Source organism: Hippichthys cyanospilos, chromosome 7 (genome assembly GCF_059441005.1).
Source record: "Hippichthys cyanospilos isolate Australia breed blue-spotted pipefish chromosome 7, RoL_Hcya_1.0, whole genome shotgun sequence".
NCBI lineage: Eukaryota > Metazoa > Chordata > Actinopteri > Syngnathiformes > Syngnathidae > Hippichthys > Hippichthys cyanospilos.
In genome coordinates, this window is record NC_142375.1 from 18,287,931 (window position 1) to 18,313,662 (window position 25,732).

The 25,732-nt window shown below is 41.7% G+C and overlaps 1 protein-coding gene across 2 annotated transcripts; it reads left to right on the plus strand.

Annotated features, from left to right (window-relative positions):
• Positions 1–1,597: 1,597 nt before the first annotated feature.
• Positions 1,598–24,184, plus strand: prr36a (proline rich 36a). Of its 2 annotated transcripts, none has more exons than XM_088420109.1 (6): positions 1,598–1,741; positions 10,771–11,375; positions 11,452–11,545; positions 13,893–14,158; positions 14,870–17,284; positions 20,438–24,184. In XM_088420109.1, the coding sequence occupies exons 2-6, from the start codon at positions 10,826–10,828 to the stop codon at positions 21,352–21,354; spliced, it is 4,242 nt and encodes a 1,413-aa protein (XP_088276235.1). In that variant the 5' UTR covers positions 1,598–1,741; positions 10,771–10,825; the 3' UTR covers positions 21,355–24,184. The 2 variants fall into 2 exon arrangements, with proteins under 2 accessions (XP_088276235.1, XP_088276237.1); XM_088420111.1 differs by having other exon boundaries at positions 11,455–11,545.
• The last annotated feature ends 1,548 nt before the right edge of the window (positions 24,185–25,732 follow it).

A 25,732-nucleotide genomic window follows, 5' to 3' on the forward strand; every position in this document is an offset into this window, starting at 1 on the left:
GTAGCATTTCAACAATAAATCTTGAGTGGACTTCAGGGCGAGTTTATGGGTTTCCCCCTGCTTCTGGCACACCGTCCGTGTTGGAGAAGCTGATGAAACCACTGCCAGACTCTCGAAAGAAGCACACGCTTCTCCCAAGCGGCTGCATTCTTTCACCGCAGCCACCTCGAAAACTTTTTTTCCAATATAACTCCAGCCTTATCCCATTCCATTCTTTTCTCCCAGTGTGTTGTTTCGCTGCCCTTTGTGCGTGCCTATTCATTGATGTCTATTGTGCAGGCGGCAGCTGCAGCTCAGCAGAAGAAATGCGTTCACACAACAAGGCTTTCAGCCAGCAGCGGCGGCAATTGTGGCCCTTGTACCATGGGGAAGTGGACCCTTGCAAAAGAATGACTTTGCTTCTTTTTATAGATCATTTTTAAACAGGCATCATGGGCAGACAGTCGGAGGCTGACATCAAATTATGAAAATCACATGCTCGTGGGATTACATCTGGATTAGCATTGCAATTCCTGATGGAAATTTTCTACGATTAACTGTTAATTGCATGGAAATTTAAGAAAAGTAGAATAATGATCCAGAAATAGTAGAATTGAGAAATTGCATTCATTTTTGTTAAATTCAACACCAACACTTAAGAAGTGCTTGGCACAAAATTGTTTTTGGGGAGGGGTTCATCGAGCAGAAGATGACTCATTTTTCTTGGATTTACTAACATAACTGCAACAATTTGGGCGGGAAAAAATCAAACAATTTGGTGACTGACTTTTTTTCTTACATGGTGAAGAAAGGGCCAATAAACCATCCGATTTTGATAACAACTATATATAACATTGTTGAAAAAGTGTTTTCTTTTTATGATAAAATAATTAGGTTGACTATGGTAGAAGACTGAGCATTGTTTTGCTCATCTCTTGCTAGACTAAGAAGGAAAATTAAATATTTGGTTTTAATCATCTTTTTCCAAAGTTTTTTAAAATTATTTTGATAAAGTTAATTGAAAATGTGAACAATATCAATATTAAGATTGTTTTTACCTTTTATAAAAGGATAAGACCATCAAAGGAATAAGGAAAAAAAACATCCCATTTTGGCAATGAGCTTTTGACCATTTTTTTGGCAAATATATTTTTTAAAAAATGGAAAACTACATAAGTGGAAAGAAAAATCCATTAATCCGTTAATTTTAAAATATTCAAATTTAATCGTATATTAAAATGTCCACCTTAAAGCAAATGATTTTTCCCCAAATTGTATTAATCGTTTTTACTAAAGGTGTATAATCTTCTCGTTTAAATTAATTCCCACATACCTCTATCTCCCCTTGAAAAATAGACACCATAATGCTAAGTCTGCGTCCAATTAGTCATTTTAATGACTTGTGATTACCCACGAGATCTCGCGATAACGTAATCACTGACGTCACGTCTTCTTTGCATAAACACGGTCTCGTTCGCTGATTGGTCCGCAGGAGGATTTCATTTACATATTCCCCTTCCAGTTTACCACGCTTCCTATTTGAGGCCATCGCTCCCCCCGCCCCACCCCTCTCCCGCCCCGGCCGCATCCTATTTGAGCGAGGTTAGGCAAGCCTGCCGTTGATTGCCGCCGTTCAAACGCGGAGGAAGTATGCATCTCTATTGTTACGCCTGACGAGGAAATTGATCACTCCGCCGACATTTTTGTTGCCCCCAGCCCGGTGGAGGAACCGTGTGTTTCTCGACGAGCCGCCGGCTGAAAGGTAAGAGCGATTTACAATGTCGCGTCGACTTCCGAAATGTCCTGCTTTTTGTCAATTCTCCTCGAATAAGCACCACGTTTTGGAGTTAAGATGCTTCTGCTTGAGTTTGCGCTGTGGCAAATTGCTTGTAAAACGGCGCCTCGGGCGCTTCATATGCTGGATGTGATGATGGACACGCTAGCTTGTCACTGTGCAGGCGTGCACCATGAGGCGGCGTTTCTCGCTGTGTTTTGGCCGCGCGTCAAGCCTAGTGTTCGGCTCTCCTCCCCCTTCGCAGGTGGCGGATGGCTTGTTACGTTATATTATAATAACCACGGTTATTTTATTGCAAGTCGAGTGATAATGTTTTTTTTTTTACTTTTTGTTTTTAGATGTGTAGCCCCAGTAATCTAAACGCAAAATTTATGATTAATTTTGCGTTCGTGGGATATGAATTAAGCCGCAAGATCCACCCGTTTTTAGCCATCGCAGTTGGTAGCCATTTTGCCATTTGACTGAAAATGACATCGCAGTTGCTCAGGTATTGTCCAATCACAGCTCTGCTTGCAAACATCACATGACCAAACTTGGAAAGCAGGTGAGCTGCGATTGGTCCTCACCTGAGCCATTATGCTGTCACTTTCAATAGAATGGGAACATTTTGCTTTTGTTTTGTTTGTTGCACATCACTAGTTTTTCTGATTTATTTTAAACTTTTCTCAGGAAACCCTCATTTTGTGAAACGCAAATTTAACTTTGGCAGTGTAGCATTCAGTTTTATTCTTCATTTTACTTTTGGAACGGTGAATGTTGTAGAAAATAGCGTGAAAAATAAACCAATATCACTTCACTGATTTTGACAGTGCTTCTTTGGTTTTCATCCTTTTCTCGCTACCCTACCCAATTTGTATTTTTACCAAATGGTCCATTCCTGTTGGCCCGTGCTGGTATTAAATTGACAGTGAGTGACTAAATGGCTGCCCCTTGAGATGGACTTAAAAAAGCTCATTTAATTTTATTTCAGTTTAAAAAAAAAAAAAAAAAAATCTGAGAAACAACCAGTCGCCCAGAGAAGGTGTGACTAAGCTATCCAATTAAGCTATCTAATTTATCATTCTTTTTCCGTCAATATGTATAAGACCAGCAAACAAACATTTTCCTTAAACGTTTAGTGCCAAATCACAACAAAGTCTCTTTTTAGACATGGGCCATGAAAAAAAACTCCCTGAAGCCTTTTGGTTTTGGTCCTGCCTGATTCACCAAGAGGTGCAAGTTAACTTGACAGGGGGGTGTGAAACCATGTGTTAATGACTCATAAGGACTCTCCCTCTTATCACTTTTTTTTTTTTTTCTTTTTCTTAAACTGCTCTGTTGGCCCAGGCGCATCTTCTTGGCCACACTCATGTATTCCATTACATGGGTCACTCAGATCAAAATTTTGATATCTTCTTTGGCATGCAATGCCCACATCTCAGTGTCTTTGCATTATTCTGCTGTTTATGCTGACTGCAGCATCCGTCATAACTTCTTTGACGACTTTGTGGCTTTTTATAACACCTGCAGCTATTAGCAGTTTACAATGTGACACATAGTTGTAATTTAAAAATTGTCGGCACACGTTTGGCGGACTATTGTACGATTAAGCTGAAGGAAAAATTCTGGCCTCGCCACAATGCCCGAGTCTTCCATGACACGATCCGAGGTAATTGAACAATATGGTGATTATCGTGCCGCACAACTGGATGAATACAAGGAGAGCAACAGAGCACGCTCGCTGCCAACAATCCCGTCCCATTTATCTGCTGTGGTTGAGAAAACAAAGGAAACACCTGCAGGCTGTTGGGAACAATGCAGTGGAATAAGGACCAGTCATCCCAATCAACCAGTCTTTCTTCTGCTGAGAAAATATTCAAATCTTCAGCCCGTCTGATCTGTTTCATCTGTTTCGCATTCATTATCGTGTTTTGTTTGTCCAAGCTAGAACTTGGTATGACCGTACAAGCTCTTAGCGCTGTTTGTTTTTTTTTTTTTTTAGCTAGCATTTCCCTGCCCATTAGGATTAAGTGATGAATGCTGGCAGTGCATTTTTTTTTTTTGAAGGCTCTCAGTCTGTCTGGCACTGAGAGACCTAGTCCAATTTGGTTATTATTGATAAGGTAAATCAGCATTTCTACAGTCTCTTCGGGAAAACTGGATTTTTCGTCAAGACATACTTTACAAGATATTTTCTGCCTGTTTTTCCTTTCATGGCTAGAGTTTTTGAGCAATATATTGTGTGTGCTTTGCTAAAGGTAGAGATGCTTCCATGTGGTGCAGTGATCATTTTGTGCTTTTGTATTGCATGTGTGTGTATTAGTGTCAAGATTAATCCACAATTTACCAAATGAACCTGACTATTTTAATAGAGTAATATTTTAGAGCTAAAGCTTAAGATTTTCTAAGTCCTCTGATTTTAATCTGATTGCTCAAACACAAAATTTTCTAAAGTTTAGTTTGACAAAGCTTTGCTTTGGCTCCTTTCATTAGTGTCTTTGTGGCTTTCTAGCTGTAACTGCAGTCGCTGCTGGGTGCTTTGCATTTATGTGGTCAGCTGAACTTGTGCTGTATGTGGTAAGCAAGCTCCTTACAATAAATGCACATCACTCTGTCTTTATCACAGGTGCTGTCTGAGCTTTTTTTTCTAAAGTTACATTTACCATTATATATCAGCCCGGCAGCTCTCAAATGCTCCTCCGTTTTCATGTCTTCCTTCCGCCTCTGAATTTGCTCTCCTCCTCAGAAAAGGAGCCGTTCATGTTATGTCAATCGCAATGTCAGCCATTCAGTTTCCAATCACTGTGATTGTCACCTCAAGCATGAGAAACCCAATAAAAATAAATAAATAAAAGATTAAAAATGATTCGGTGTTACCAGACTTGGTGTGTAACCGGCAATTGTGCGCCGTCCAAGCCACACCACTCAGATTTGAACCGACGTGGAGCTAAAAATTAACTCTATGACCGGCACCATGTTTTCAAAGCTTACAGGAGTGAGGTTTTACTAACGCATGCTTGCGCAGTGCACGCTGTCATCCGTTGCACGTGTATTCTGTCACTTGTCACTACTATGGTTGTGGCGGACAGAGAATGGCCTCACATCACCTTTTTGGATCGGCGGGATGATAACTGATCCAACCCTCTGGCTCGCTCTCCCCTTATTGACCATTTGTCTGCGTGTACTGTTTGTGGCCAGCTGGCAGGTCCTCTGTTTGCTGAGGCTGTCGGAATTTTTCATTATCAACCACTTAACCGTGCTCTGGATTGTGAGCGTAGAAATCTGATGAGGCAATTTCAGACTTCCCCGACCACTTCTTCAATTTCTAGGCTTCCTCTTGTCAATTTGTCTTTGTCGGACACCTAACTGTGTGTCCCCGAAGTCAGCTGAGATAGGCACCAGCGAGCCTGCGACCCTTGTTAGGATAAGTGGCTCTAGAAACTGGATGGGTGTTTCATGTATCGGTTGGCATTAGAAATTGGGCTCAAATTAGACACAAGCATATTTGTGTATTGTGTTTGTCTACCGCTCTGTACGCTATTTAGTTAAATATAAATCACAGATCAAAACAGGAAAAAATAAAAAGCACACCATGAAATTTTGAATTTTTGTTTTTAATTTGAGAAAGTCCCCCCTCTGGAGTTACAGCCCCCAGTGTGAGACCAGTGACCTACAGTTTTTGTTTTTCTGTGAAGCCATTCAGACTTGTTGATTTAATTTTAGTGTGCAGTCCCTGGCCCAAATCAGTTCATGGGTTTGCAAACTTGATCTGTTTCACAACAAATCACGCCAGATGCTTTTCACAAAAATCTAAACACGGTTTGTCTTTTTTCTTTGTAGCTTAATTATCTTGGCAGATCCAATGTAGTTTTGCAGTATAATACTTGAGGTTTTCATCCATTTCATTGTTGGTGTTCTTTTATAGTACTAAAAAGTCAATCTCTGAAAAGAAGTACAGTTTTAAGCCCAAGACTGGTTGAGAGTTCTTCAGGTTTCAATCGTAGGGATGTGTATTGATTTTTTTTTTTTTAAGGCCTGTTCATCCTTTTCATATTCCTTGGTGCATTTGACAAGCAGTGCCAGCTGCTTCTCCATCCCGTTGCACCAGTTAATCCAGTGAAAAAGCCCACCCCCACCTTCCTTCTTTTGCCACGCCTCAGTGTTAGATGGTGTCGAGACAATAAGCTTCCCCCCTCCCCCTTCGTCGTGTCTTAATGTTGGCTTCGTGCACCACAGATGCTGACATTGTTTTGTTTTGTTTTTTTCTTTCCACACAAGTTCATGCTCCTTCTTCCTGTGGCTCCTACAACCGTCAAAGTGACAGTGGTCAACAGACGGCCTGTTTTCATAACAGCAGGATGTGCACTGGTGCCAAGTTCACAACAGATTGTAACCCAGATCTCCGTGGCCGATCGCGATACTGCGCAGGCGATGGCGGCGAGTGAATCCCTTTTCTGGCTGCATGGTAGCTCCAAGGCCAACTGGTTTACTCCATTTAACTTAACCACCTGCCCTTAATGGCCTTATTGAAAGGCTTAGCACTTGTTAAGAGACCTTTGTGGAATTGATGACAATTAGCTTGCCGTCCTGGAGATTCTCGGCCATCTCGACCCCAAATTTTTGTTTAATTTGTCGCACATGGCTCCCATCATCGGGTTCAGATTATGTTAACCTGGAACTTTTAAGTTTTGGTGGAAACAACTCCAGTCAAATTGAATGGCACAAGTTTCATGTCCTTTGACGTTGTTCCTCCTACCAAGATTTTGTGGAGCAGCTGGTCGTGGTTTCTTGCATGCTCATCAAACAAAGGATGTCATTAATTATTAAACTGAGAATGATAAGCTGCAACGAAACCAAGACTTACATGGATTGAATTACTGACGCAACAAAGTTTACCACTCCTGTCTTGACACTTGAGATTGGGACATGGTTTGCCCAGTTATCCTTCCCAACACTGTTAGCCTATTTTTGAGCATCTCATATGTTTGTGTGAGTCTTTATTGAATATGCCAGCTCAACATTATTAATGTGACAAATGTTTGAGCGATTATTGATCAGCTGTACACGATGCCATCAGCAATAACTGGTACAGTCATTTCGTTGTTTAGGTCTTTAGCCTCTAGGATGTGATGATCTTTAACCACACTTGCTAATGACGCACGAGAACGCATTTGAATCGTAGCCCAACTAAATAATGTGGTGCCTCAAGCATGGACTAAATACCGTTGAACTTTTTTTTTAATACAGGACTCACTTTTGTTAGTAAATGCAAACCGGCTCGTTATGGGACATTAATTCTGGTTAAAGGATAAAGACACATTTTCAAATTCCCTTGAAGGAACTGCATGTCCAGAATTCTCTGGCTCACATGTGCTCATGTCTGCTGACACTATGCTAACAATTGTTGGTTTTCCAAGAAGTTGTCTGGGTAATACTGCAAAAACAGATTGCCTTCTATGGTAATCGCAACAGCAGAATTGTTGCATGCACAATCATCCTCCTGCTTCTTGGAACCTTCACAATTTTCATTATTTTTAGAATGTGTGCATGACACACCTTCTTATGTGGAAGTTAATGATCAGCCAGACAGCGTGCTTTCATATTACACTGCTCTCCTGTTAATGTTTGATATTGCTGAGCCTGCTTTATTGGCTGCTGGGTGCTCACTTGATGGATTCTCTGCTTGATCTTTCACCAAAGCACTGGTGCATCAATCAGTTCACATACTCTCACTGTAGTCGCGTTACATCGAGTTGAGTGCAGGGGATGAGGATGGACCTCTTTTGTCTGTATTCTCAATCGACCACTTTTCTTAGGAAAGCTTTGCTATTCCATGCTACGTTAGCATCTTTGTTACGAACATTGCAGTCCCAGCCGGGTGCTTTGCATTTATGTGGTGGGCTAAACTTGAGCTACTTCTGTGGTAAGCATGCTCCCAAATGCACATCACTCTGCTTTTAGCAAATGTGCTTTGCCCCCAGAGTTAAATTTACCATTTATTGGACTGACAGCTGTCCTTGATTTTCACGTCTTCTTTCTCCTCTTGACATTGCCAGCCCACCCACAACAGGAGCCAATTGAGGTTATACCAAAAACAATCCCAACAACTCAAGTATAGAAGCCTGATGCATAAAAATAAATCTTTTTGGTATACAGAAATCACAGAGATTAAAAATTCAAACTGATCCAAACAAAAATAACACCTTTTCTATGACTAATTGCAATTAATCTGTTAATCTGACAGCTCCACATATTGTGTAATTGTCAAAAACACTTGCGCTAAAATCATCATCATCTGATTTGGTGTTTGTGTTTTGTATACTGCGATTTTCAAAATTTATAACTCCAATATCCCGGTTCAACTGCGCTTTCAACTTTTCTGGCATTGTTTTGTTATGCAGGTACTTTCAGTGTATCACTTGTGTATCAGGTGTTTACCATTTTAGCATCAAACAGGCACATTCTTTAGATATGCATGTTTACCTAAGGCCGCGGAACACATCACTGTGGCCTCCATCTGACCTTCTAACACTCTCATTGACTCAAAAAGCAACACCTACTACTGCCAGCTGTCACTCGGGAGGCTTGAGGAAATTTCTCGTGCTGGAATGTGGATGGGTGGGGTTTACTCTTGACACGCTGCCATTCTAAACGGTCACTTTCTGCTATTAATCATCTTGGAGCACATGCAGTCTTCCCGAGTTTACACTAAAAGGACAAGTATAAATTCTTCACCCGAGGGATACAATGGGCTTAGCAACTAATATGCCATGCTCTTTTGTGTGCAGTTTGGATGAAATAGAAAGATAAAAACAAAAAAGTATAAACACCCCCCCCCCCCTGCAGTCTGGACAATGCATTCCAAAATCCCTGCTATGCTGCAAAAGTGCCTCTCAGCTTGTATTAGATAGCGTATTAAAAGTGACCCATTTTGTCATGCGCCGCTTGAACTGTCTGGGCAAGCGATGTAGCCGTGACAGCAATGGAGAATGGGCAATGTAATTAAACTGCCTCAAGGAAACAAGTCCACAGATTTAGTAGACGGAATGAGATGTAAATATTAATGAGGTCAGTTAGTTCCCTGTCTAGACCAATTCCATATAAACGCAGTGATGGTGGCATTTAAAAGCTAAGCCAATCGTTCATCAAATTAATGGGGAAACACTTTTTTTTTTTTTGTCACCATGGCTACAAAGCTAATGAAGAGCCATTTGATGGCTAAATATAAAGCATTCAACATGATAGGGGAAAGCCTTTGTATATTTTTTCTTAAAAAAAAAAATGGTATCATGGTGCTAATAGAAAAAGAATGAAAAGGACATACTGTAAGTAGTGTCTGGCATAGATGTGGTGCGTTGACACACCATTTTCACAGTTTGGTGTCAAGAGACCACGCCGATAGTAGAATTGACACAACACTAGCACGAAATAGCTCAGTCACTAGTTGATTAAAATGTGGTTTGCGTGAATGGGATTTTAATGATGCGGCGCACTTCTTCCTGTGTGCAGCATCACATCGTGTCAGCTGGTTGGAGATGATGCGATTACTTGTCCAGAAGGGGGTCATCAACTGGAATGTGATCCAACCTGCTGTACGCTAAGTCCCTGGCATTAATCGCTGGCTCATCATGTCGTTTCTCTTCCTGGTTTGGATTATAAAAGCATGCCACTGCTCCTTCAAGAGCTTTACCTGGTTGTAGAGCGTATAAAGCTTTTCCAACTGTGCAATCCATTAAAACAGTTGCCGCCCACAGTGTTGCCTGTTGGAAACGTTCTCTTTTTGCTAGGTCCTCATTTCCGAAATGTCTGACACACAAGATTTGCGATTTGATTCTCATTTATTTAAGCCCCCCCCCACCCTCCCAAAAAAATAATGGTGATTCAAGGTTTTGAACTGCTCCCCACAAATGCCAACACGTTGCTCAACTGAATCAAAACAAAAAAGAGCTTAGATGTGTTTTTGCAGGTTACTCTAAAAAAAAAAAAAAAAAAAGTCACAGTCCATGCATGGTCGTCACAAAAAAAACAAAACTTAAAAACAGAAGCCTAAAATCTGCTTCAGAAAAAATCAGGCTTCAAATTAGCTTTTGTTTTGCAGTTGCAAGGATAAGATATTTCCAACAAAATTTTGCTTTTAGAGGTATTTAACCATTTCTGTATGTACGCAATGCAAATATAGGTGCAATCATAATTAACAACTAACCTATTACAAAATTACTCAGGCATTCCATAACTGATTAATCATTTAGAAACCTAGGTTGTCAATCATCCATTTCGGCCTCTATCAACAGTAGATATCAAAGTTGCCTTTGAAAGCAAATTATAAGTTGAAATAAGACTTTTACTGACGTCTGTTTTTATTTGGATAGTGGTGATCAATATTTGATCCAATATTGTGACGTTACCAATCAAATCAGTTAACATAATAAAAAAAAAAAAAAGGTCAGGACACTTTTTTTTACTATCTGTAGAAAATGCCCATTATTCAAATGAAAGGATGGAAATGGAAATATGAAAAAAAAATCTTACTCAGACCAACTTTTCTCGTCCTATTTTTCTTCATCTTTGATATGTTCCCCATATATATATATATATATATATATATATATATATATATTTTTTTTTTTTTTTTTTTTGTCCAAAGAAATTGGTCTTACAATTTTACAGTCAACACCTTGCAAAATGTTTGCAGTCATTCAAAGAGCAAACCCAAATGTTGTTTGTTGTTATCCCTGCAGGGGTAAACTTGCAAGATCATTTTGTGGCATATCATTGGCTTTGTTTTTTTGCCTTTAGCAATGTTGGGTAGCACTATAATAGCTCTGCGGTCACTGGTTGACGATCGCAGAGGCGGTCAACCAGTTTAGTGAAGAAATTTACTGGCACCCCCAATAATTCATTTCCTGTTTTTCCATTCTCCCCAAATTCCTGAGAGGCCAATTACCGGGCTTCTCTTTTGAGTGCAAGCACATTTACTGTACAAACAGTGGCTCACTAAGATTATTTATTTTTTGCAGAAACTTTGTGAAGGGGACCCTAGCAGGATAAGGCTGCAACTACAGACTTAAGGGGATGAAACCGGATAGGGTTTCCATGGATACACCAAATACCACCGAGCCCACTGAAGCTGCGGCAGTCGCGGAAACCTCTGTGTCACAGAACAGGGCAATAGAGCAGTCCGCATCCCTGCCGGAGCAAACCCAGAATGATGTCTCAGAGACCAATGGGGAATCGGACCCCCAAGCTGTCCCCTCCAAAAAACCTTCTGCCGAGACAACGCAAGCATCCTCCAGATCCAAGTCCCAGCCACATTCTGCCGCCGCCAACTGCCCTGTGAGCAACACCCAGTCCTCAACAAACAATGAAAACTCGGGCGATAAAACTGCAGCAAAGCCATCTGCTGTGGGCCCCGCATCCAAAAGAACCGTGAGTGTTGCAACTGTTGTGCCCACCGTCAAGACCCCGACCAGGGTGGTTCAAAGGAAGCCCATGAGACCTGGCCCATCTCAGACTAGTGTGACTGCAACAACTATTAATGTTACTAGGCCCTTAAATTTGGGTGCAAGTCGCAACAAGAGGACAGCAGCTGACAATGTGGATGCAGCGCAAGTCAGAAGTTCCGGTATGTCAGGTCACAAAAGGGTTTGAACAGTTTGCGTAATATAAGTTTAAACTATGTATTTTGTTTCTTTCCCTAGTAGCTGCCAGCAGGCCGCCTACATCCACTGCACAGAAATTCACGTTTGTTGCAGCCAAAGTTGACAGTGGAGCCATCCCAAAGGCTGGCAGCAGGTATGCATACAATCGTCATCCCTCTGTTGCTCATTGTTTATTTTATTTGATAATTGAAAGGAAATGTGTTTACATGTGTCAAAAGTAAACTATTAAACTAACAACTTTTTTTTCATAATCAAGTGAGACCATGTTAGAGCTGCACAATTAATGGAATTTTAGTCGCGATCACTATATTGGCTTCCACGATTTATTAGGCTGATCCTCGGCGATATTAACATTTAAAAAGCCGTCTATCTTACGTACAGTATGTGGCAGATAAAGCACTTTGTCATCTTACCACTAGGGGGTAGTGTTTCCCATACGTTTGCGTAAACATAAACAATGTGCTTAGTTCGAAGTAGGCTTATGCTTCAATTTTTTAAATTGGTTTGCACTCAGCAAGTAAGTGATTTACTTTATTTGTTTTTCTTTAAATATTGAGCCTTGATGCCTTTTTTGTATACTGCTTGTGTTAAAAAAAGACAATAAATAGATATGTTTGATCAAACATGATGAATAATCATGATTTCAATATTGACAAAATAATAGTGATTATTATTTTTGCCATAATCGTGCAGCTCTCGACCATGTTCAACTTAAAATTGTCCAAAGCCTCTCAATAGTAAATATTCTGATTTGTTAACCATTTGGATTTCACAAAAGATATCTTTTGCTTATTCAAAAGGGCATTTGCTAACTCATGCTTTTACTTGGAAACACAGTGACTGCATTTACATGCAGTCTCTTTTAAATCTCGACTATTGTGTTAATAGTATTAGTAGTGTTTGTATATGCGACTACTCGACTGGAGTACTGGTATCGAACATCTCTTATAACCAATAATATTGGATAATAATCTAATGCAAAACTTTCTGAAATGGATTAAAAAAAAAAAGACAGCCTTAATGGAGTTAGTCATACCCATTCATCTATCTCAAGAGAACTATAGAAATCTAGCCTTACCTCAAGCATTAGTGTGGAATACCTATTATAGCTCTCGTTTTTGTCCATATCCTCTACTTGCATCTAATTTTATCTTAACTCATGGCATTCTGACTAAAAAGTACTCCAAAAATCAAGTGGAGAATGGTATGTATTGTGCACAGTCGATGAGTTCAATTACTCCAGTGTGTGAGTCATGTCTGCTTGAATGGCATGAGACAGAGGTCCTTAAGCGAGGCATTGATACTTAAGACTTGTCTTAAAAAGGGACGCACAGCACATGTGTGGTAGCTGTGCAGCAGACAAACCAGCCCACTTGGAGTGCTCACTTAACCCCCCCCAATAGCAGTGTCCCTTTTTTGTATGTTAAAATACCTTGAATTAAATAGGAAATATTCTAAAAGTGAATATGTACAACGAATGGTTTGTGCCTAACAGATTGTCAAGTACCTCACCACTGTTTGCAGGAATGTGGTATTTATGTATAGCATGACATGATTCACTGCAGCAGTTCTAATTTCACTTCCCAGTTGGTGGAGGGGTCACACAAATATGGCCCAATGTCTTGCCTGTCTTTTAAACGATTCTTGATAATCAAGCAGATAAGTGATAGTCTCTACAGATAGCCTTAACAACATACTAAGTGATCTAAACCATCTGATGATATGCAATATGCATGATTTGATGCATGCATGCAATGATTCTTGCCTCTTAAAGGACCTTGTTTGGATTTTGTTTTTTCCTGCAAGGAAATATAAGGTAATACATGAGCAACAGAGCATCCTCCATGCCATCTTCTAATGGTGTATGCTTCACAGGCATACCTCTGGATGCACTGTTGTCTTGGATCAGACTTTTGAAAGAAAAACAACCACAGTCACGGTGATTAAGCTCATTCAAGAGGGCATGTGTTCAATGAAAGGATTTTGATGCTATATTAAGTATAAAGTCAGTGAATTTTATTTAAGTCAATTAATACTAGTGTTCACCTTATTAATGAAGCGATTTTAACAAATCAAATTGAAAGGCATTTAAAAATCTCCCAGTTTCCAAACTTGTCCCCCCCCTTCCCCTGAGTTGGCGTGATTATGCAAAAACTGCTTAACCTACTTCCATTAAGCTGTATGGGAGGGGAGGGGCAAGACCAAAGGAAATTTTGCTCTGAAACCAGTCACATAAACACATTTTTAGTCCTTCATTTCTGTGTATTATGAATGCTTAATATAAAAAGAAGTCATAGTAAGAAAAAAAGCCTATTTCAATGTTTTGAAATGTCCAGCTGGCTGTTGCCTGAGGATTTATTTATTTGTGATTATTTTGCATCACCCATTTATTTCTAGTCTCTGAAACATGCACTTCATTGCTTACTGGTAAATATAAGTCTACATTAGACACTGATCTTTTCTTTTCTTTTTTTTTTCAGGCCTGCTACAGCTCCCTTGAGATCTCGATGTGCAACTGCGTACAGGGCTGGTAGTACCGCAGCAACGAGAGCACCCACTAGTGCTGCGGCCCCGTCCTCGGGACCTTCATCAGGGCCATCAACATCGAGGGCCAGTAACAACGTTACGTCCAGGCCGCCGGTTAACGCAAGTAGAAAAGCTGCTGCTTCCAGAGTTACCACACTACCCTCTACTGGCAGGACCACAGCAACACAGCCTCACGCTGCTGCTGCAGCAGCTAAGAAAGGTAAAAGTTTTTACTCCTTCTCAAGAGGAGAAATTTCAATGTTTACTGAAGCAAGGCAGCAATTTTGCAAAAGAAAATTCCCATGACCTACCACCAGACATGTCACAGAATTTTCTATCTTATGGAAGAGTATTTCATTGTTCTGCTTCTGAATATACATCGCTGGAAGGATGGATGAAAAAGTATTATCGATGGATTGATGAATCAATCGACAGAAAAGTGATCACCTAATTCATTATACTTTGTATCAAATGATTGTTTACTGCGTAGCTTCGGCTTTGTTGACCAACCTGAAACTGTCCAAATACTCAGTTTCAACTTCTCAACAGAAAATTCTCAGATTTCATTAGTCCACTATGAAAGCTGACTGATTTGCATTGTGTTGAATCAGAATGAGATGTCTACTTTCGCTTTGGAAAAATAATGACCTTTTTTTTTTTTTTTTACATCACGGACCAAATCATGACAAAAAACGTTTTCAGTGCTGTCAATTTGATTGAATTTGATCTCAAAATCCAATGAATTGACAGATTAATCAACTCAAAGTAATTGTTAGTTAGATAAAAAGATACTTGAATCATCTTTTACAAGAAGTTAAGGGGTTACAGCAGCAGCAGCAGTAAGTCTTTGAGTTGTACAGAGTTGTCACCCTGATAAATGGTAATGGGGGACCAATAATCACTTCTACCTCTGCTTTTCTCTTTGTGCCAGATGTCAGTCGGCCCCCTTCTGCTGCAGTTTCAAAAAGGCCCGCTGCTCCATCAGCTGCTGCCAAAAAGCCCGAACCCTCAAAACCAACTGGCCCTGGAAAGCCCGCTTCTACATCCAAATGGGCCCCTATGCCCAAAAAGGCCGATCCCAAGGGCTCACAAGTGAAAACCCAACAACCTGCAAAACCTGCTCCCGCAAAGAATTTGAGTGTGGCTTCTCCCAAGAATCCAGCAGCCAGCAGACCACCACAGGGAAGAAACTTGCATGCTTCTCTGCCAAACAAGTCACCAAAGGGCAGCGCGGCGATGACAAAAAACGAAACCAAACCTACTCAGACAGTGTCGCCTTTTACTCTTGGTGTAAAGAAGACGAACAGTTCCAAAAGCACTCCCTCGGGAATGTCGTTGAGAGCTGTTAATGTAGAAGTAAAATGTCAAGTAAAGTTTGTAGCCCAAGAATTGATACTGGTACCTATTGCTACCTCTGAAGCATCTGTGGTCCATTCCCAAGCTTCTACACAGGAATCTCCACCTAAGGCACTGCCTCATGTGACGACTCCAAGTCATTCGGCCCCTTCCTCTCCTCCGAGTAGCGCCCTTGTTGCAGTCTCGCCAGAAATGCCTTTGCCGCAGCAGCAAAATGAGAATGATGCTTCTCCAGCACAACAGGAGCAGGTCTCGACCCCTGCGGAGCTTCCATCACCCAAAGTGGCCTCTCTGCCAGCGATACCCAGTCAGTCTGTTAACGAGTCTGCAGACCAAACCTCCGCCACGTCAAAAGCCGTCACTACTTCTGTGAAGTCGGCCACCCAGGTAGCTCCACCCATAAATCTTAACGATGAGGAAGAGGGAAGCCAGCTGGTGTCAGTTTCCGAAATGAGCGGTACTACACAACCCACAGAGGAGTCCCGACCTGGGTCGGCCGGCCTCGGAGGAAGTTCTGCTTGGAGGGCCGGTGGCGCCTTCGTGTCTGAGCTGGACTCTCTTAGCGGAAGCCAGCAGGGGGCGTCAGAGTTGAGCGCCCCCGGCGTACTGGAAGGCACTGAGAGCATGGACGATCTTGGAGAGGGCAGCCTCAAAGGAGCCATGGACATGGAAGGAGCCTCTGCAGGCTCACCAGACTTTCAAAAGATTCCCGAGATCCCTTTCAACGACTATGAGGAGGAGGAGGATGACGACGACGGCGACAGAGTGTGCGACATGGACGTGGGCTCCGAGAAGACTGACGAGCTGCTGAGACGTGGGCACGACAATGCCGTGAATGATGAAGAGGAGGAGGAGGACGAGGACGTGGAGATGGCGAGCGAGGCGGTAACGGAGAGCGGTCTGGAGAGCTACGGCAACCCCGACGAGGATGACTTCGCAGAGGACGAAAGACTGGACAACTTGAATAGGTTGGCTCAACTTCCTCCGCCTCCTCAGCTCCCGTCAGCCCCCAGTGCACAGTGGTATCAAGTCAACCCGTTTTCCGAGCCCTGGGAAGAGGAATTTCAAGCCCCTCGATTGCAACTCCCCGAATCGCTCGCCCAACCCACGCCGGTGGAAGCTGCAGTCAGCCCCCTGTTAGAAGCCCTGCAAGTGAATTTGGGGACTCTATCCCAACCCCCTGTTCAGGGCTACCTGGAAATCAGCCCTGAACCTCATGTTTCTGAAAACCAAGATGGCTCTTTGTCTTCCACTCTTGAGGATGGGGCCAACGTGTGCGCGGGTCATTGTGTTGTGGCACCACCGCAAACTCCAGATCCAACGTCATTTCCCATAAGCACGCCAGAGGAACTTGGCCAAGGAAAACCCCAAAGTCAAGAGGTCCCAATGAACTCTCCCCAGCCTGATATTGCTGTTCATATGGATAGCGGAGACCAGGATGTAAAGACTTTGAACATGCCAGCGGATGAAGTTTTAAGAGGCGTCGTAAACGCTCTCCCTTCCAACCCGTCATCCTCTTCAACCACCGAGGATGAAGCAAGCGACACGGAGGGCGAAGCGTTGCTGAATGACTCTTTAGCTACCTCGCGGAACGCGACCTTCGAGGTCCAGACCCCCGCACAGCGCTGCCTATCCACCGTCGAAGAAGCGGAGGAGTCCGAGGCGACCGGTCTGACCGACGACGCCACCCCGCCTTCGGCTACCTCGCTGGCGTCCTATGGCTTCGACTCGGCGACCACCGTTTCCAACGCTCAGTCCACGGGCGAGGGCTGCATCAAGAGCCCGGGCATCTTCTCTCTGGAGGAGCTGCCGGAGGAGTCGAAGGAGCTCGGCGACCAAGCTCGGTCCGGCTTCGCGGAGCAGCAATACATCGAGTGCGGTAAACGGGAAGCAGGTTGTACGGAAGTGCGGGAGACTGAGGAAAAGCCAGAAGACGCCCACCTTCTGGACTCTTCAACCATCTGTGAAAAGACTGACAACTCTTTTGCAGGTAATGTATAGTTAATTATCAGTCTTGCTGGTCTGGTCCTAAGTGTTTGTCTTACAGCATTCCAACTGACTTAAGATTTCCTATATATGGCTGAGATTCCTGTATGTGCAATAGCTACAGTATTTCTATTTACTCGTCAAGTACTAGGGCTTTGAATTAACATGGTTGATTTGCAGCTTGAAGCACTTAAACTGGTTGACTTGATTGAATTGCTAAAAATATGAAATCCATTTATCCTAATGCTTTTTACCAAATGACTCATTTGTGCACTAACATGTCACGATTCGTAATTTCCTGTCTTTTTTGGGGGCGGGGCTGCAGGGGAGGGGAAAAGCTGGGCTTCTCTTACAATACAGAAACTCTGCTGTAGCCCCATCACTCATGTCTGTCTTGCACTTTAAATTGTATATCATTGTACCCTTGTCTATCAGCCTTTGAGTAATGAATGTTAAAATAAAGATAACTTTTTATAACTATTTAACCTCTTGGCATAGTTTTGTCTTTTGGCATGGATGAGGACCCGGCACCACAAGTTGTAATGAAATATGCCGATACCAGCAGCAAATTTCCTACTAAAAACAAAAATCTGAATAAGACACGCACATTTAACGCATCGAAGAATCATGCATTAAAAACGTATACCGTTCAATCATCTATTGTTTATTGAAACTACTTCTACGAGTGGCATCAATGAGAAATCACGAAGGAGTGAGGACTTAAATATAAAAAAATGGATGGATGGAGAAACTACAGTTGTATTTAAGCCACTCCCCATCCAAATAACATTTTAGGCTCTCTCTCAATTTCGGTCAATGAGACACAGTGACGTCAGACCCACAGAACACTTATTTAAGTCAGCCTGGTTTGTTCAAAAGTGATCAGTAGGAACGGCAAATTTCAGGCTATCTACATCAGATTGTCCAGTCATTCATGTCTATTAAACTGTCATTGAAAAGTAATCAAACTGCTCTAGCTAGCAGATTATGGAGAAGTCCAGCACTTCTGGCTAGTGGCTAATATATGCTAGATGCTGTACTAACTGCTGGCAATAGGCACCGTTCAATAAAATGTCACCATAGTTGTCGTATTTTCAGCGCCTTGAATTGGCAAGTAAACGTGATTTTAAAACAACTATGTTGTTGATATTGGAACAACTCTAACCTACACTCACTAACTCCAAGAGCAACACTTTTTTTGCGGTAGAATCTAAAGAGTCTGGTCAGGCATTGTTGCGAAACTCTTATGGGAATTACTTCAAAATAAAAGCCAAGGCATTCGACTTCATATAATTTGTTTTGATAAGGGTTTTTTGGATGTTGTCTAGCTTTCTCAGCACATTTTCCGTGTCTTACTGTCTCTTTATGTCTGTAATTTTGCAAACTTCGCTCGGGGGGGGGTTGCTCTCTGACAAATGCTGGCGCTGACACAGTTGTAGCAATAATTCTGCTTTGTCGGGTTCTCAAAGATTCATAAAAACACAAAGCCACATTCTGTTTGGGCTGTGATGTGGCAATTTTGCAGGATCTCTGAGTTAGGCTCTAGCTCTTAAGTTTAACAGCTATCGACTGACCAAAACAAAGCCCTTCCCTGAGTTTGCCAAGACGCCATCTCAACGGATCCAACAGCAGCGCTGCAAGCAACGCAATGGTAAAACCTTTGAACAGTTTGGCCCCCAAGACGACTGCTGACTGTGCTGCAGCTTTTAAGTTGTTGCCACTCGACTGTAGGTGTGTTGCTGTTTTCTTAAAAAAAAAAAAAAAAAAAAAAAAAAATTCTCAGCACCATAAGTTCCAAGTGAGCATGACACTTTTACACAGACTTCCATGTCATCTCTGTTCAGGTTTGCAGAATAGTTTGGCTTTACGACTTGAATGTGGAAGCAGACCATATCAGTTTTTTATTTTATTTTTTAAGTTGAGCCCCAATTTGATTGATCTGTTCCAGGCCCCGAATACAACTAAATAATACTTGGAATGGTTCCCCTGTCCTGCTCTGTTGACAAAGTCTAAAGCCAAGCTATAATTGCCCTGCTATGCGGTTTCATGTTTGCAAAATGCATGACGAGCTTCTGCATGAGTTCATTTGAATTCACGGGTGATTTCAGCTGGTTGCATATACAGGAAGTTGGCTGCTTGTTTTGTTTTGTTAATCCACAGCCCTTGTTTTCTGGGAATATTAAAAAAAAAAAAAAAATTTACACTTATGTGCTCTTGTCCCAGGATTTCTGCACTGTTTTCACAATTTTACTCACCCCTTTTTAAATTTGAAATGCCATTTTAAGTACACATTGCAAGCATATTTTATGAAACGATTTTGCTTGGTTTCGTTGGCTGTTTTCCCTAAACACTGCTTACAAACTTTTAAAGGGATACTTTTCTTAATTGGCCATTTCTCAGCTGTAAAAATATGTAGTTTAATGTTACTTTTCAGGTACAATCAACACATTTAAAAACTCATTCCGCCACTCACACGTGCTCAGGTACCAACCAATCATGGCTCGCTTGTTTTTGGTAGTGAGACAATTGCAAGTTGAGCTACGATTAGTTGATATCCCTGAATGCATGTGATTTCATATGGAGTGGACAGATAGCAGATTTTTGTATTTATTTTTTTACATTATTAAAGTATTAAAAGATTATTGCCGCTGAAAATGGGTATATCAAGTATACCTTTTAAAGAGAAGTCTAGTTATGAAAACTTTACATGTATGTTCTGTGCCCCACACTATTGGAAATGTGGCATTCTGATTTAATAAGTTTGTGTATAATGCAGTTAAAATGCACTTAAAAAAAAAATCCTCTTTAGTGACAGTCTTTTTGCTACTTCCTGTCAACTGAGGAAGACATCAAATTTGCAGAGAGCTCTGGTAACTGCCAAACTGTTTTCTGAGTTTGATCATCTGACAATGGCAAACAGAGCCGTGATTGGCCGTTACTTAACTTCTGAGCAAGTGACAAAATCTGTCCCCCGAGATGGCAAAATCCACTCGATTTTTATCTACTTAACAAGAAAAACTATCAGAATATCGTGTTCATTCTAGTGTGGCCCCATAGAACATCTTATTGTAAGTTTTTGACTCCCACTTAATGGGATTCTTTTTCTTTCGCTTTTTCACACTGCTCACACTAATCCTTCTCCCCAAAACACACACAGGCCTCACCTTGCCGCAGCCTCATCCCGACCGCCGCCGCCACGCAGATTCTGCCAGCCCGGCGCCCCGGCTGACCTGCGCTGACCTGCCGCCTCGGAAGGCCGGGCAGCGGACGCTCAGCCCCCAGCTGCAGCGGCTGGAACATCACCGGAGACAGCTGATGGAGATGCAGCAGCGGCGCGAGCAGCAGAGCAGACCCCTGGAGGGGGCCGAGCAGGAGAGGAAGAGGACGGAGGAGGAGGAACAGAGGAAGAAGAAGGACGAGGCGGAGGAGGAGATAAAGAGGAACGAGCGGGAAGAAGAAACGTTGGACAAAATAGCCGACAACGGGGAAGGCAAAATGTCTCCTGAAGAGGAGGCCACGAGGCGCGAGCTGGAGTTGCAGCTTCTGCAGCAACAGTCGGAGCTAAAGCAGAGGCAGCAGATCCTGCAATGGCAGCAAGAACTGGAAGAGCAGCAGTCTCCTCCTCGCGCCGTGCTCCTGTCCCCCTGCTCGGGCCTGTGCACCATCTACGAAGCTCTGGAGAACGGCGACGAAGAAGCGGATCGGGACTCTTGCAAAAGGAGGCTGGCTCCTGACTTGAAAGATGCAAACCAAACCCCCAGCAACGGGGAACGCTCCCCGCCCGAGCGCCCGGCACCCTTGGACCTGGACTGGGACGCCAAAGTGGACATGGTGCAGCAGCTCATTAACCAGACGTTGCTGCTCAACGGAGACGGCTGCTCCTCCCTCCTGCTGCTTCCGGGAGGTGCGGGGGGCACCCTGAGCCCCCTGGAGAGCAGCCTGTGGCCCAGCCTCCTCCCTCCCATCAGCCCTCCTTCGGCCACAGTCACCTCCGTGAGCAGCTTCTCCCCGGAGGCCGCCGGAAGCTCCCCTCAGGGGGAGTGGACGGTAGTTGAGCTGGAGACGCATCACTAGCTGCTGGGCGACTAACGCTCCTTTCACGTAGAACTGGTACCACTGCTGGTTTAGTGTTCGGCTTTTCCGTTCAAACAGAGCTTGAGCTATTGAATATTTTTCCATCAGGTATTTTACTCAAATTCGGTCCCGAGAATATAAATATTTATAAATGTTTGCTTGGTTAAAGAACAATTATGAATAGAGACGATTTGAGCTGCCGCAGTAGAAGACTGGGTATCTGGTCTGCCTCACAGTTTAGAGGTTGCAGGTTCGCTTCTGGATCCAGCCTTTCTGTGTGGTGTTTGCATGTTCACCACATGCCTGCGTGGGTTTTCTCTGGGTACTCCAGTTTTCTCCCACAATCCAAATTGTGTTTTAGTCTTATCGAGAACTCTAAATTGTCCTTAATTGTAATTGTGATTTATTGGCTGTTCATCTATGCATACCGTGTGATTGGCTGGCAACCAATTCAGGGTGTACACCGCTTGATGCCCAAAGACAGCTGGGGTACGCTCCAACACACCCGTGACGATAAGCGGTTAAGAAAATAAGACACTTCCACTTCATTGATGTAGATTTTATGAGAAACGTTAGTGATATTTTAGACAAAATCTCTTCATTTGCATTAAGAAGTGACGTGAAAATCACATTTTTGCTGGCTAAATTGGCACATTTTAACAAGACTGGTTTGTTTAAAAGTGATCAGTAGGAGCGGCATCATCAGTTGTCATTTATTAAATGACCTTTTGAAAAGTAATGACAGCTTTGATTAGCCAATATGGACCAAGTGACGAGCCCTAAGGTGGCTTGCAGCTGCTAGCCGCTAACATGGAAGCCACCGCTAATCGCTGACTAAAAGTAGAATTCTAAGTTAGTCTTCTTGAAGCATCCTTTATTAACATAATTTGAATTTGTTTTCAGAACAACGTAGCATTGTTGACGTCAGTGGTTGAGTCAAGTTAGCTGTTATGCCACGACACCGGGTTCTACTTCAAAATAATGGTGTGGAATTCAGAGCGCTGGAGCCAGCTCAAGGTGAAAGGGGTGTGCGAGACCATCAAGGATGTGGTGCATTCAAAGTGGAAATACAGTCTGTGCTTACTTCACTTCTTGGGTAGATACTTTTTTGTTTGGCTTGAGATGGCGCCATCTTATAGAAATGTCACAAAAAAAAAACAACAAAAATGCTGCAGTCTTGCGTGATGGCGGTTCAATTGTTTTGTTCCTGTAATTAAGTGTACCTCATATAGTGACTGCTGAGCGTAGTGTAAACAGAAAAAAAAGACATCCCTCAATGCTGAATATCTGAGCCACGAATGCACATAATTTTCTATACTATTGTCAACTTTTTTTTTTGTGTTTTGCGGAAGCCATTACACTGGAATTGACTGCCACATGAACTACTAGAATTTGCTTTGGAGCAGTTTTGTTTTGCTTTGCTTGTTGTTCACCAAAGCTCGGTATGCTTAAGCCTTGAAAGGTCTCATTTGGGCACTCTTGTTTTACTTATTTGTGTGTTTGTGTCCATAGGACTTTTTTTTTTTTTCTATAAAGTACAAGGTTCATGTAGTATCACACTTTTCCCTCTCTAAAAAATCTAAACTAGCAGAATGACTAGTACTAGTTGTACTTACTAGTACAACATGCCATATTATATATATATATATACATAATATAATTTTTTTTTCCAATGCTGCCCATTGTGGGAGTGAGGGGTTTATCTCCTGAATTGTGTGCATATTTGTCACTAAAATATTAAAAAAAAAAAAATATATATATATATATATATATATATATATATATATATATATGTATTGATAGAACCATGTGGTGAACTTTAAGTCATTTGAATGAATTTCAGCTCCCATTTTCACAATTTCTTGACGGCTTAATGCATTTCAGACTACTAAATGTTGATGTCTCCAAACGTTTGGGGCTGTACTTGACTCAAAGTACTACTGTACATATTGGGGAAAACATTTGAATGTCATGAGAATGAAGCACCTTTGTACGAGGTAAAACCTTAAATTTAGGAATGAACTTGGAATATTTTGAGGATAAACATCAGTTCACAAGTTTGCGTTGAAGATAAATTCAGTTGAAATATATATTTATATGAAAGGTCAAACTTTTCCTCCTAACGTCATACATAAAAGTTGTGTTGACTTGTGCTTTTTTTTTTTTTTTTTTTTCCCCTGTCCTTGTTGGGCCTTGACGTGCTTACTGTCTGTTTCCCTTTGTAGAATGTTGCTCCTTGTTTGCCAGTTTTACTAAAAGGACCTCCATGAGGAAAGAGAAATATGCTAGGGAAGGAGTTGTGCTTTTACAGTCCCCAAAGGTACTGTTTCATTTATATGAAATATAGTAGCAAGATAAACGGTACAATAGAAGTTATTTTAGAGTTGGTAGTTTAATCTGCATTATGTTTAGATACATATCAGTTGTATTTTCAGGGAAGAAAAAGTCCTTGTATTTTTTTTTTTTTTTTATCATGTGTCTCTGTCCTTAATGTATTTTGAAATGAAATTCAATGAATGATGTCAGGTGTTGATAATCTGTCGTTGCAGATAATTTGCCTTTTTTTTTTTTTTTTTGTGTGTGGTTCCGATGTTTACCAAGATGGATTCATATTGCACCCACTTGCTACCATAAATAAGGATGATTCCATAACGGTCTTTTAATTTATTGACTGTGAAGCAAGGATAATGTTTTGTGAATTTGAAATGGAACGTTTGAACTGAACTACATTGAGCTGCATGTTTCATTTATTTTCCAAGGCCGTAACTGTGATTGTGTGTAATTATTCCAAGGCGAGGTTGTATGTAAATAAATGTCTTTTTAAAAAATATTTTCAGAATTTTTATTTTTGCAGTGAAATAAAATGCCAACACACTATTATTTAAATCAAATATCACAGTACATACCACAAGGTGTACATTTACATATTTTTTTTTAAATTACTAAATTCAGACAGGAAATTGTCTTTCTTGAAAAATTTGTTTTGCCACTGCACGAAACACCATTGCTACTATTCAAGCAACATGAGATGAGCACTCTTGTGACAAACACAACATTGGACTCATGCATGCAAATTAAATAAATGGTCTTCTGGTCCAAACCTCTATTTGACAGTACAGTGGTGTCCCCCTACTAAATCACTTCATCATATGCATTGCAGTATTTTAGTGGCGTTTATACATGTACGTCACACAATCATCCTCTGACAGCATTATTTAACCTCAAAATATTGTCTGCGTAGAGGACCAGAAATTCCCATTTTATTATTGCTGTTTTTGACTGACGGCAACCTTTCGGGGGAAGTTGACCTGATTTGTTTATAAGGAGACATGCAATTTGCTTTTTTTCCCCCTAAACTTGAGTACAGCTAAAGAGTAGCAACTTTTTGTCAAATTGAATATGTTGCTGAATAAAAAGAAAACTTATGTTTGAGTTAAATGATTTTTTTCTCAAACATTTGCAATGAGGGTCCTTGGAAGATTTTAAAGGTCCCTGTCTCCAAAAAGTTGGAGAACCCCTGAGTCAGCCTCGAGGAGAAAAGAAACGACGAGGAACAGTGATGAATTTAGGTCACTAGGTGTCACTATTTCTGCATTTCAGTAAATGAATGCGCAAGGTTTAATCATACTGTATTACTTTCGATTATTGTTATTGTGCTTCATAGTAAACAACGAGCACCGGAGTCTTTTTTTCATGTCACCTTTTCCATATCCGATACAAAAAAGCATTATGATTAGCTTAGCACAGTGGTTCTCAACCTTTTTTCAGTGAAATACTCCCTGTGAAATATTTTTCAGCCAAGTACCCGTTAACCGGTGCGAAGCATTTTGGGTTAAAAAACAAAACTTAAAACATGCCATCATGTCAGATTTTTTAAACAGTAGAACCTTTCAAACTTCACACAAAAAAATAATCAACATGGAGTGACCTCTTTTAGATCATAGAAGAGTTATGTTATCAAAAAGAAATACCTAATCAATAAATGTTTTGTCCACAAGTAATAGTATATGATGAATGTTGTCGGGAATTATTTCACATAATTTACACTTAGGTTATTCAAATTTTTTCTTATAACATCCTACGTTGCGGTTGCCTTGACGACCAGGCAGCCGGTTGATCACGTGACATATCTGCGCTTCCGCTGCGCGTGCCCTACAACCGCGAATGACCGCGTGGTGTCTGGGTCGCGCACGGCCGCACTCAAAAGGTTGTGAATAATAGAGTGAGAATCTCACACTTTTACACGGTGCCTATCACCCAAACGTGAGTGGTTCGTGGTTTGACGCGACTCGCGTGCTCGTGTTGTTTTAATGCAACGCGTCTCCGCGGGCACGCGCACGCTGACTGACAGGCGGCGTCGTGGGTGTCACGTGACTCG

Coding starts and splice junctions, on each gene's coding strand:
- prr36a (XM_088420109.1), top strand. CDS start 10,826: ATGAAACCGGATAGGGTTTCCATGGATACACCAAATACCACCGAGCCC. Junction 11,546..13,892: donor ATCCCAAAGGCTGGCAGCAG/GTATGCATACAA, acceptor TTTTTTTTTCAG/GCCTGCTACAGCTCCCTTGA. Junction 17,285..20,437: donor GACTGACAACTCTTTTGCAG/GTAATGTATAGT, acceptor AAACACACACAG/GCCTCACCTTGCCGCAGCCT.